General features: G+C 40.0%; 1 protein-coding gene across 3 annotated transcripts in view; it reads right to left on the bottom strand.

The window, feature by feature from the left end:
- cntfr (ciliary neurotrophic factor receptor) overlaps positions 1–13,682 on the bottom strand; it is a 617,831-nt gene that overhangs the window by 93,704 nt on the left and 510,445 nt on the right. For all 3 annotated transcript variants that reach the window (XM_034192939.1, XM_034192938.1, XM_034192937.1), the window contains one exon: positions 10,232–10,349. In XM_034192939.1, coding sequence (XP_034048830.1) covers positions 10,232–10,349 — 118 coding nt within the window. The remainder of the gene's footprint in view (positions 1–10,231; positions 10,350–13,682) is intronic.

The raw sequence follows: 13,682 nt of genomic DNA, 5'->3' as shown, positions 1-13,682 counted from the left end.
CCAGTGCATGTTGGAGGTGACTGTCTGACAAAGCCAACAGAACCACACCATCCACCAAAAGCACAGATCTAATTCTGAGGTCACCCTCCAGCCCTGGACTCCACCTTGAAATCTTGCCCATGATTATCATGAGTAGGACTGGTGACAAAGGGCAGCTTTGATGGAGTCCAACACCCACCGATAAAATGCTGAGAATGCAGCCCCCCCACCCCCATAGGACATGCTAGTGGGACCAGGGCGTAGGCCTTTTCCAAGTCCACAAAACCCATATAGACTGGCTGGGCATACTCCCACGCTCCCTCTAGTATCTGTGCGAAGGTAAAGAGCTGGTCAACCATTTGACGACCTGGACAGAACCACTGCACTGTTCCCCCTGAATCTAAGGTTCAATCACGGTCTAATTCTCTCAAGTACTCTGTCACAGGCTTTCTCAAGGAGGCTAAGAAGTGTGATTCCTCAACAATTTCAACACACTGTGCTGTCCCTGTTTTTAAAAGATGGTGACCACTACCCAGTTTGTCAAACCAGTGGTACTGTCCCAGAATTTGTCCAGTTTGCCAAACCAGTGGTACTGTCCCAGAATTTGTCCAGTTTGTCAAACGAGTGGTACTATCCCAGAATTCCATGCAACACTGTATCAATGTGTCAGAAATGAGAGCCCAACAACATCCAGAGACCTGAGTATCTCAGGATGAATCTTGCTTGCTCCTCGAGACTTGCAGCTGAAGACTTTTTGACAACCTCAGGGATTGCCAAAACAAATATGGTACTAGATCCACCTTTAGCCTTCCATCCATGCATCCTCTAAGGAGGGGATGTCATGACAGCTGTGGAAATCCTTAAATTGTTCCTTCCAACACCCCACAATGTCTCCTGTCTGGGTAAGCAGCTCTCCCCCTTCCTGAAAGCAGCTTTGGCCAAGAAAAACCTCCCTTTCCAGAGTCATCGAATGGTTTGCCAGAACTGTTTTGAGGGTTACCAAACGTCATTCTGTATGGCCTCTACAAACTCCTCCCACACCCAGGTTTGGGCCTCAGCAACCACTGAGGCTGCAGTCCTTCTAGTCTGTTGGTACCTGTCCACTAATTCTGAAGACTTCTGTTTGTTGTTTTGTTAATTGATGATTAGGTCATATGTTGCCTTGTTAATAAATTATTTAAAAACTAGTCTAAGATTTTCTGGACATGCTTGGTACTTTGAATTGTGGGTGTGACTTTGCTGTGCTCTCTGAGCACTTTTAATCAACTGTACAATAATTTATGACCCTGTCCAAGCTCTCTAAGAAGACAATCAATCAATCAATCAATTTTATTTATATAGCGCCAAATCACAACAAACAGTTGCCCCAAGGCGCTTTATATTGTAAGGCAAGGCCATACAATAATTACGTAAAAACCCCAACGGTCAAAACGACCCCCTGTGAGCAAGCACTTGGCAACAGTGGGAAGGAAAAACTCCCTTTTAACAGGAAGAAACCTCCAGCAGAACCAGGCTCAGGGAGGGGCAGTCGTCTGCTGGGACTGGTTGGGGCTGAGGGAGAGAACCAGGAAAAAGACATGCTGTGGAGGGGAGCAGAGATCAATCACTAATGATTAAATGCAGAGTGGTGCATACAGAGCAAAAAGCGAAAGAAACACTCAGTGCATCATGGGAACCCCCCAGCAGTCTAAGTCTATAGCAGCATAACTAAGGGATGGTTCAGGGTCACCTGATCCAGCCCTAACTATAAGCTTTAGCAAAAAGGAAAGTTGTAAGCCTAATCTTAAAAGTAGAGAGGGTGTCTGTCTCCCTGATCTGAATTGGGAGCTGGTTCCACAGGAGAGGAGCCTGAAAGCTGAAGGCTCTGCCTCCCATTCTACTCTTACAAACCCTAGGAACTACAAGTAAGCCTGCAGTCTGAGAGCGAAGCGCTCTATTGGGGTGATATGGTACTATGAGGTCCCTAAGATAAGATGGGACCTGATTATTCAAAACCTTATAAGTAAGAAGAAGAATTTTAAATTCTATTCTAGAATTAACAGGAAGCCAATGAAGAGAGGCCAGTATGGGTGAGATATGCTCTCTCCTTCTAGTCCCCGTTAGTACTCTAGCTGCAGCATTTTGAATTAACTGAAGGCTTTTCAGGGAACTTTTAGGACAACCTGATAATAATGAATTACAATAGTCCAGCCTAGAGGAAATAAATGCATGAATTAGTTTTTCAGCATCACTCTGAGACAGACAAGAAACAACTAAAATCATGTAAGAAAAAAGGATGAAGCACTGGGAGAGATAATTAGAAAATATAAAGTATAGTTGTGTTTGTGTGACACCTACAGTAAAATATGTAACAGGACTCAATGGTATAAAAACAATGACCACACCAACGCAATAATATATGACGGCTCCGACTCAGAGCTCCATCTAATTTATAGAAGAAACTAATTATCATATCTCAAGATCAAGATTTCCCTTTATATTAGGCTTTGAAGGATTCCCTCAGAATATACTACTTCACGGAATCTCACCACATTTGCACCACAGATAGATATTAGGGCATGGAAGACTCCACTGAATTTTGGAGGTGATCTGAATCCAGATTCTGGCTCAGGATTTGTTGGGAGTGATCCGGATCAATATGTAGGTTCTGCAGCAGAAAGTTACGACATCATCCTGTAAAACCAAGATCAAGAAGACACTATTTTGTTTCAGCTTGTGAATTATATATCAGATTGCAACATGTTGATCAGTCGGACCATTCTGGATCAGTATGCAATTACTGCATTGTGCTGTGGAATCCGGATCCAGATAAAGTCCAGGTCACGATGTGAGTTCTCGTCAACCCTTGGTGGACATCAGAACTCTCTGACTGCTCTTGTAGTATTCATGCATTTAAGTCTGAAAGTCCTTAATTCAATACCATTTAATAATACAATATAAAACAACATGATACCTTTGAAACTGCTTCTGTTCTTCCTTCATCAATGATCTCTCTATCATTCCTGCTCCTCATTACTATTCAAAGGGAATATGTTGCTCTTACAACATTAATGAAGGCGGCGTGCACCTGCCGTGATGTGAGCATTGGGACAATGATCTGGGAATATCAAATGAAATGCGGGGGAGGCCAAAGCGCCGGGTTTCCATCCACACGTTTTGAGTGTTTAAGGACTGCCTGCTGTCAAAAGACAAACAGAAACTGACAGAGAGCCGTGCCGAGGCAACCGATTCCACAATAATCATATTATCAGCAAACACTGACACAACCTCCCTCAGTCGTGATCGTTTGCACACTAAAAAAAAAATATATATATATATATATATGAATCTCAGTTTCTGCTGTGTAAGAGATGTGTAATCTTTGTTGTGTTGGTTTTAAAGCAGACTTACTGTGAACAGTTGAGGCCACAAGTTTACATACACCCTGGCTTAATTCCAATGCCCCATATTTTATTTCACCAAACATTATATTGATTCAGTTAGAGTGCTGGCTTTATTTACATGTACGAAGAAGAAGAAGAAATAAATCCTACACAGGCTCTGAACTACAACCCCTGGCAAAAATTATGGAATCACCGGCCTCGGAGGATGTTCATTCAGTTGTTTAATTTTGTGGAAAAAAAGCAGATCACAGACATGACACAAAACTAAAGTCATTTCAAATGGCAACTTTCTGGCTTTAAGAAACACTATAAGAAATCAAGAAAAAAAGATTGTGGCAGTCAGTAACGGTTACTTTTTTAGACCAAGCAGAGGAAAAAAATATGGAATCACTCAATTCTGAGGAATAAATTATGGAATCACCCTGTAAATTTCCATCCCCCAAACTAAAACCTGCATCAAATCAGATCTGCTCGTTGACATTGACCCTATGCCATGACATTGATCCTATGTGTCTTTTTGCAAGGAACGTTTTCACAGTTTTTGCTCTATGGCAAGATGCATTATCATCTTGAAAAATGATTTCATCACCCCCAAACATCCTTTCAATTGTCCAAAATATCAACGTAAACTTGTGCATTTATTGATGATGTAATGACAGCCATCTCCCCAGTGCCTTTAACTGACATGCAGCCCCATATCATCAATGACTGTGGAAATTTAAATGTTCTCTTCAGGCAATCATCTTTATAAATCACATTGGAAAGGCACCAAACAAAAGTTCCAGCATCATCACCTTGCCCAATGCAGATTTGAGATTCATCACTGAATATCACTTTCATCCAGTCATCCACAGTCCACGATTGCTTTTCCTTAGCCCATTATAACCTTGTTTATTCTGTTTAGGTGTTAATGATGGCTTTCGTTTAGCTTTTCTGTATGTAAATCCCATTTCCTTTAGGTGGTTTCTTACAGTTCAGTCATAGACGTTGACTCCAGTTTCCTCCAGTTTCCTCCCATTCGTTCCTCATTTGTTTTGTTGTGTATTTTTGGATTTTTGAGACATATTGCTTTAAGTTTTCTGTCTTGATGCTTTGATGTCTTCCTTGGTCTACCAGTATGTTTGCCTTTAACAACCTTCCCATGTTTTTTGTATTTGGTCCTGAGTTTAGACACAGCTGACTGTGAACAACCAACATCTTTTGCAACATTGCATGATGATTTACTCTCTTAAGAGTTTGATAATCCTCTCCTTTGTTTCAACTGACATCTCTCGTGTTGGAGCCATGATTCATGTCAGTCCACTTGGTGCAACAGCTCTCCAAGGTGTGATCACTCCTTTTTAGATGCAGACTAATGAGCAGATCTGATATGATGCAGGTGTTAGTTTTGGGAATGAAAATTTACAGGGTGATTCCATAATTTTTTCCTCAGAATTGAGTGATTCCATATTTTTTTCCTCTGCTTGGTCTAAAAAAGTAACCGTTACAGACTGCCACAATCTTTTTTTCTTGATTTCTTATAGTGTTTCTTAAAGCCAGAAAGTTGCCATTTGAAATGACTTTAGTTTTGTGTCATGTCTGTGATCTGCTTTTTTTCTACAAAATTAAACAACTGAATGAACATCCTCCGAGGCCGGTGATTCCATAATTTTTGCCAGGGGTTGTACTTCAGACCAGTGCTTATCTGCAGATTGTGTAGCACCCCTGAGTGGGACATCAGTCCATTGTAGGTTACTTCTCTAGCCATTAACAGTACTCAGTAGGCAGAAACAGTACGGATGAAGTGTCTTGGTCAAGGACAGACAGGTAGCATCACCAGGAATCAAACCCAGGTCTACATATTCGTAGCCAAACTCCTGATCCCAGTGTTCTACCTGGTCTATATTTCCATATAAAATTATTTAAGAATAACAGTGACAAAATAAATATACATTATATTTTATTTAAAATTATATAAATGTTCAATCATATTTTCAGCGGGTCAAAGGTTAAGACTTGTCAAGTTGATTGCCTCTTTAAACAATGCTGAAAATGAAATATCAGTCCATAAATTATTGGATTTTCTGGAGTATAGGCCTTTTTTTTTACTAGTTTTTTTTTACTAGTTTAGGAGATCCTGCAATTTATATTCCAAAGCAACTTATATATGAAAAAACAAAAAACAAAAAACACCACCACCACCACCAAAAAAAAAAAAACAAACAAACAAAAAAAACCGCCAAAACAAACAAAAAAGCAAAAAAACAACATTATCATCTATGGTCACAAGATGGCACCATCCACATGTGTGACAAGGTGCTCCTACATATCAAGTGAGGTGACAGAAGCAGCAGCAGAAGTAGAAGAACCAGAAGACAAAATGAAGAAGCAACTCTGAATGAGAAAAATATTCTCTGACTTAGAGAACAAGTAAATTTAAGAAATTCCACTTTCCAAGTGAAAGACCACACTCTGGAATAAAATGAGCAAACATAACCTTAATACTACTCAGCACAACAACTGTTTAGACTGTATATTTTACAATTTTTTTCTGTGTGTATCTGTGTGGGGGTGGGGTGGGCGTTTTATAAATAAATAAATAATGTGCCACATTTCCAACCATTTAATCACAGTGCAATTCTGCCTTACCTATGATTGTCTGTTGAGTGGCTAAAGGAAATAGTTTACTTGCATTTTGCGCCTGGTACAGTAACATTAATGAGCTCTTTTACTTCTGATCACGAACACTGATTCCATTATAAACAAGAGTCATCAGGAGATCAACCTTGTACATGCTTATGCTAAATATGAATTAAATTGGTAGACTGGTTCTTGAGGTATCACACTAACAGTAAGTCCCTTTGCCTGCTCCCTTGTTTCCACTTGGGGTCACCACAGCAAATCCAAGGTGGATTTTCATGTTGAATTGGCACATGTTTTATGCCGGATGCCCTTCCTGACACAACTCCACATTACATGAAGAAATGTGGCAGGGGTGGATTCTGAACTGGGAACCTTCTGCACTGAAACCAAGGGTGCTAACCACTTGTCCACCACCCGTCAAGGTATCGTGCTAACAAAGGTGGCAATGACAATATCTCGCTATGACCTTGAAATTGACCCCAAGGTCGCCGTATTCGACTGGTGTTGGGGGATCACCCAAGTACACCCTTGTGCTAAATATGAATGAAAGTGGTCAACTGGTTCTTGAGTGAGGGACTTGGAGTAGCGCTGCTACTTCTTTGCATCGAAGGGAGTCAGTTGAGGTGGTTATCTTCTAAGGGTGCTCCCTGGTTGTATCTCTATGGAGGTCTTCCAGGCACGTCCAACCGGGAGGAGGCCCGGGGAAGACCAGGACATGCTGGAGAGATTATATTTCCCAGGTGGCTTGGAAACATCTTGGGATACACCGGGAAGAGTTACAGAACTTGTTTGAGGATAGGGAAGTGTGGGATGAGCTACTTGCTCTGTTGCCACTACGACCCAGACCTGGATAAGCAGCTGAAAATGAATGAATTAATGAATGGGTCTTGAGATATCGCACTAACAAAAGTGGCAATGACAGAATGTTGAATGTCTCACTGTGACCTTGACACTGGCCCCAAAGTCAACGTAATTGACTGGTGTCGGGGATCACTCAAGTAGACCCTTATGCTAAATATAAATGAAACTGGTCTACTGGTTCTTGAGATAACAGGGGTGGTGATGGTCTAGTGGTTAAGCACTGGGTTTCAGACCCGAGGAACCTCGATTTAAAACCTAGCCTGACCGGAAAATCACTAAGGGCACTTGGGCAAGGTCCTTGATCCCCTAGTTGCTCCCGGTGTGTAGGGAGCGCTTTGCATGGCAGCACCCTGCCATCAGTGTAAGAGTGTGTCTGAGTGAATGGGCGAATGCGAGGCATCATTGTAAAGCACTTTGATCTTCTGATGCAGATGGAAAAGTGCTATAAAAATGCACTCCATTTATCATATCGCACCAACAAGCAAAAACGGATGGACGGATGGATGGAAGGAGGGATGTACTGATCTCTATATCTCTATATGTAATTCATACCGGGGGTGGGTGGGTGGGGGGATAATAACAAATAATGCAGCAATTAAAAATAAATGCCACCTATACTCTGGTACAACCTATGTTTTTTGCCTCTTTGTGATGCATTCTTTGACAGATGCAACTTCTGGTCCAGTGTGTGATGGTAATTAAATTTAATTAATTAAAGTAAATTAGTTTTAAAAGACACTGAATGACTTAGTGACATAATTAAGCATTAAGTGTGCCACCTGTGGCTGGCCTAGCTGTAGATTATTTCAAAATCAACAGAAAAAGCTTGATAAAAGTTCAGCAGGGAAAGGCAAAGCCAACTTTTTCATGTCTGTTTTGGATTAATGTCTTCGTCCTGGGTCAACGGCCCTTTAGGTCACAGTGATAGACTGCTCTCTCGCAGGGCGTTTCACACCTAATAGGTCAGTCATTGATCAAAATGTTAAAATGTTGCATTTTTTCCTTGCTTCCGTTTGCAATATTTCGAAGCCGACCAAAAAATGTAAACAAACATCACATATCAGCATGCTGTTCTCTCACTGGTCACACGTGCGGTCTTTATGAGTGCCTTCAAATTTGGCTCAAATATTTGGTCCGCTGGTTCACTTTGCATTCTCAACACCGAGAAATTGTTTGGGACCAGATGAAGACCTGTGAGATGAGGTGATCTCTGTCCACTGTCTGCACAAGAGCCCAAATGTTTACAACCAAGTGGGAAAACAAAGTTAGGTCTGTTTTAATCAGATGAAAAACTTCTGGTGTGAACCTTTACCACGTTTATTAATAATAATAATAATAATAATAATAATAATAAGAAGAAGAAGAAGAAAGACTGTTTATAGGACCTTGCCAAGAATCAAAGCATTAAACTCTATTCACCTTATTCAGGAAGTCAGAGTGGGTGGCTCCATTTTGTCAAACAACTTCCAGTTTGCCGCTGCGTCTGATGATTAGCTACGTGGGAACACAGTACGCCAGAAGTGTCCAAACATGAGCAACATTAATTTTTCAGTTCGTTAGGGCCACAACAACTGGAAGAAGAGGAAACTAGCGCTTTCAGAATGATGTTTTGAACATGGAAAGTAGAGATCTGAGTGCTGTAGACCAGTTGGAGCATTTAACCATTTGACCAGTAGCATTTAACTTGTTCCCTCCTCCATCGAAAGACGAGGAGCTGGCTAAAGGCGCTGAATTTGAAAAATCCATCCTAACGTCCCTATGTCTGTTCTTTTTATTTTATGGAGAAAAACCCCACACCACTGGATCCTTACACAGAGAAATGTTTGGGCTACAACTCTCCGTTGAAGAAGCCACGGCGGATGCTAGTGAGATAAACAGGTAACCTGTGTTTGTAGATTAGCTGCTATCTTATTTACTCATTTTCTGGTGTTAATACAACCAGACACTGCATGAAATAACACCATTCGTATAGTAACGTTACATAATCTTGGCATTACGGTGGTACTACTTGTCGGGTAGTATTTTAACTTGATTGTGCTTTTATATGTGCTACGTGACGCGAAGCTCGTACTTGCTCATAGCCAAGACGTCCACGCTGAGTGACACGCTTTGAGCTTGTCAAAAAGGTTTTTGTTTCTACCCATGGAATGAGTTCCATTGTTCTATATTGAAAACACCGCTCAGCGGAAGTCCTAAGACAAAACGGAAATGCCTCTGTTGTAAAAGTGGGCGGGGCTGAATAAGGTGAATGAACTCTAATAATAAAAGAATAAATGGCAATTTAAAAAAGTACACAATAATGCACAAAAATTGCAAACTAAAGATTTGATAATATAAAGTGTGACTTATACTGAGGTCCACCTAATTAACTCCTTGTTAACACAAATAGCTAATCAGCCAATCACACAGCAGCAACTCAATGCATTTAAGCATCTAGATGTGCTGAAGACGACTTGCTGACGTGCAAATCAAATATCAAAATGGGGAAGAAAGGGGGTTTCAGTGAGTTTGAACGTGACATGTTTGGTCTGAGTATTTCAGAAACTGCTGATCTACTGGGAATTTCACACACAACCATCTCTAGGGTTTACAGAGAACGGTCTGAAGAAGAGAAGATATATACATGATATATACAATTATCTGCTGGACTACTTTGGGAGTTGATCCTAATGTGTGACTGTTTTGCACAAACACGAGGAAAACATGCAACACTTAAGTAGACAGCAAACAGATTTTGGGTGGAATTAAACTCACAACCTTTTTACTGTGAGGCAGGAATGCACACTACTGTGTGCTGCAACAAAGAATTTACAAAATCCTTGAATACACTTTAAATTCTGGCCAAATTACCACGGCAACACACCTTTTTAGAGAATTTTAAATCTATTGGAGCAACAGTTGAATTGTGTGAACAAATGCACGTGTGTGGGTGTGCATGCACGCAGGCACACACATCTCTTTTCACCAGCAAATTAAAGGGGAGAGGAGTAAATTCGGTGATTATTAAACTCAGGTAAGTGCTGCTTTCATGAATAATAAGAAATGCTTTGAAGTTTCCATTTTTCATTCACGCTCAGATGTTTTCTATTTTGGCTGTTCCACATCCCAAATTCTGATTTATTTATTTCAGATTCTTTCCTGTGAGAAAGAAATTGGACGGAGTTAAGGCCGAGTATATCACAGTGAGTTATTTAGTAAAAGTTTGCTTTCAAACCCCTGAAATATAACCCTTCAATCACCTCTTTTTGACATGCCTGATGCAAGTTAAACAATGACATCACCAAGAAAACATTTTCTTTCTTCAAGTAGCAGAAAATATCAGAAACGCTGTGAATTATGAAGACACTGCTGGGTGTCCAGCCTTTAAATTCACAATCAGTACTTACTGCACGTCCACTTCAAAATCGGTGGGGATGTAGGTCGGGTGCTGCTGGTGCCAGCTGCAGTAGAACCCTTTGGGGTAGGTGTTGGACCGGCAAGTGACCGTGGGCTCCCGAGGAGGAACTAAATGCAGAAAAAGAGAAAAAAAAAGTCTGTCACAACATTGCACTCACATTACCATGATGAAAACAAATGATGCATGAATGAATTCTTCATTTTTGGTGCAACCTGCAATCATCGACTTCAGACAAGAAATAGAAATCACACTACAAAAACAGTGCAAAAAACAAACAAAATCTTACCAAGTTTGTCTAATTTGTCATCAAAATGTCAAATTACAATTCACATAAGACACAATCACACTGCAAAAACAAAATCTTACAGCTTATTTGATCTCCAGACAAAATGTCTAATTACACTTTACAGAAGACACAACCACTGCAAAAAAATAAAATCTTATGAAGTTTAATTGTCCAGTTTCTAGTTAGAATCTCTCAATATGAGAATCACTTCCATATAAAATTTAGAGACATATAGAATAATCTTAAGGGAAAGTTTCTTGAAAATATCTTGAGTTATATCTGATATGAAACAAGATTTTCTGATTCACCACAAGATTTTTAAATTGCTGTAATTGTCAAAATTGTAACACCTCTAGTTGGTGTAAAATAAAGCTCAAAATGAGTTTTCGCAGCTAATTTCAGACCTTATTTCAAGAAATCTTGAGCAAATTTCCACTTGTAACGAATTTCCTTTGTATGTAATTAGACCACCAAAGTGGTCTAATTCTGTACAAAGTTAATATGATGCTTTTTTTTGTCACAGTAAAGTTGTTAGTGCCATTTGTGAATGTAACTCTTGTAGTGCTTGGTAAAGGCTTACAAAAGTTGATCATGTGGTTATATCAACTATTGATGAATGACAGCTCTTGATGCAGTGTTATCTGAGGGATCAGAGATCACAGGATTTAACCTTATGCTTGGACCCTACAATTTAAGCACTGAATTTCCTGCAGGTTCCTTGAATCATTTAATGATATCATGCACTGCAGAGGGAGAAATATGCAAATCCCAATCAATCTTTCTTTGAGTAACATGATTTTTAAACAGCTCAGTTATTTTGTCACACATTTGTTGACAAACTGGAAATTCTCTGCCGATCTTTGCTTCTCAAGGACTCAGCATTTCCCGGATACTGTTTTTGTACCAATTATGATTATAATCACCTGTTTGAAATCAGGCTTGTGCTCCACCCCAGAGGATGTTGAATTGGAATTACAGAATTGAATTACAGAAAGTGGAATTAAATTCATTGCAATTCAGAGAAATTCCTTATACCCCAGTAACAGGAAGAAATGGTCATGTTTAACAAAGGTTTTGGCTTAAATACTAAAAAATATTTTACAAACACTAGAATAAAACACAAATTCCATCCATTTACAATAATATGTAATATTCTTTTAAAAAATGAACAAATGCCACAAAATTGTGGTAAATGCAATAATCATTTATTACAGTTCTTCATTTATAGGGTAACATTGTTGCATCTAATTGTCATAAGTTCCTCAACGGTTTTATTATTGAGACATCTTTCTGGTCAGAATATCTCTCCTGCAACACTAAAGATCTTCTCAACAGGTGCCGAGGGGGCAGGTATGGCCAGATATTTGCAGGTAAGTGCAGCTAGGTTTGGAAAACTGCTGTGATTTTCTTTCCAAAACACCAAAGGATCAGCATCCTCCGTCAGGCACGGTTTAGTCAGGTAGACAGGGAGTTCATGCAAGGCTGTGTCAACTAGCACAGTAGCTGATTGGCTTTCCATGTAGGAAGAGAGTCTGGGGCGTTTCCTTGTCTGGGTACTGATGTGAGAGGTGGCACTGACTTTTGGGGAGGTGTATTCGATTTTGGCAGACAGATTTTTATTTAGGATGTGCTCTTCACCAATATACTAGTCCAGTTTGAAGCTGGGATCAAGCGTGGCAGCCAACTGGAAGCACTCCATGTCCTGAAGTTTTTGAAGACATTTATCAAGTGAAGTTTGTAAAGTGGACACAAACCTTTTGTTCCCAGCCATCCTCACATCTTTAATTGTATGTTGTAAGCTTCTGATGCAAAGCTTGTCGTCACCAATTTTGCTGCCTGACAGCGGCCTGTAGCTTCCTCAAAAGGTTCTGACACCTCAAAAAGCTCCTGGATGATTTTGAATTCATGTGCAGACAGCTGGATAGAGCAGTTGAGGTCAGGAAGGACATCTCTGAGAACTGAAGGACTGACCTCAACATCTTTAGCTGGCTGTTTCAGAGGGTGACATTAGCAGGCTGAAGTTTAAACATTTCCTCCAGGACAGAAGTAGCTTGTGTGGATTTATAGCAAACAGATACAAGTTTCTGAACTTTAGCTAGGAGGGTTTTTATCGAGCCGGCATCCTCTGCAGCATCACAGACCACCAGTTGTAGACTATGGGCAAAGCAGGATGTGTTTTCCAGAGGAAGGTATGACATTTCCTTCTCTACATTGACTGTCATCCTCCTCGTCCTCTTCACTCTCAAGATGAACTGGTAGAAACAGTATGAATGCCTTTATCATATTTGAAGCATTCTCAGTTACAATGAAAGAGACCTTGTTCTGAATTTTGAAATTCTCAAAACACCCTCACAAACTTGGCAAATATTCTTAGCTGTGCACCTGCCTTTAAAATGCTGACAGCTCAGTACAACGCTCTGCAAATCAAAATCAACAAAAAAAATGGCCCGTGATCCCATAGAAGGACCTCATTGATCGATTTGACCATAGGTCTGTTGTCAGGAAATGTGGTGAGCTTTTCCCATCAGACAAGCCAGATGTGCTGTTACACATTCTGAGTGTTTTTGGGATAAGGTTCTGGCTGAAAGCTCTTCGGGATGACATTGTAAAGGATGGTTGGGCCAGTTGAAACATATTCATAAAATCCTTATTTTCAACAGTAGAGAGGGGAACAGACCATTTGCAATGTATGTCACAATGCTATCAGTGACAGCAACTTGACGTGTATCGGTTGTTGACCACATAAAGACTGAAGTTGTTGCTGGAGGATGCCCATCATCTGCATCTTGGTTTGTTTGGGTTGTGTGACTGCTGGTTGCAAACTCAATGAAGATTTCAGGATGTTTCCGCTGTGAGCAAAAAAAAAAAAAAAAAAAAAGGCCATATTATTTATCTCAGCCAAAAAATGTTCTCAAGAGAGTATAATGTAATGCATTCTACAAATGATTTGGTTTCTTAATCAATATGGCCTACAGCACTTGAGTCATAATAAAAATCCATTTACAAGTGTACATTTAATATATAGGATGCAATGCCTTACTTTAGAATTACTTTAATTGCATTTGGCTGCAACAACAGTATACTGTAACTCTTTGTTGTAAATTCATTAATTCCATTACACTTCCTAGCACTGTACGTGAAGACTACTGGATTC

The sequence above is a fragment of the Thalassophryne amazonica genome, chromosome 17 (assembly GCF_902500255.1).
Source record: "Thalassophryne amazonica chromosome 17, fThaAma1.1, whole genome shotgun sequence".
In the NCBI taxonomy this organism is placed as follows: Eukaryota; Metazoa; Chordata; class Actinopteri; order Batrachoidiformes; family Batrachoididae; genus Thalassophryne; species Thalassophryne amazonica.
The sequence above is the reverse complement of the archived record's forward strand: the minus strand, read 5'-3'. Positions and strand labels throughout refer to the sequence as shown.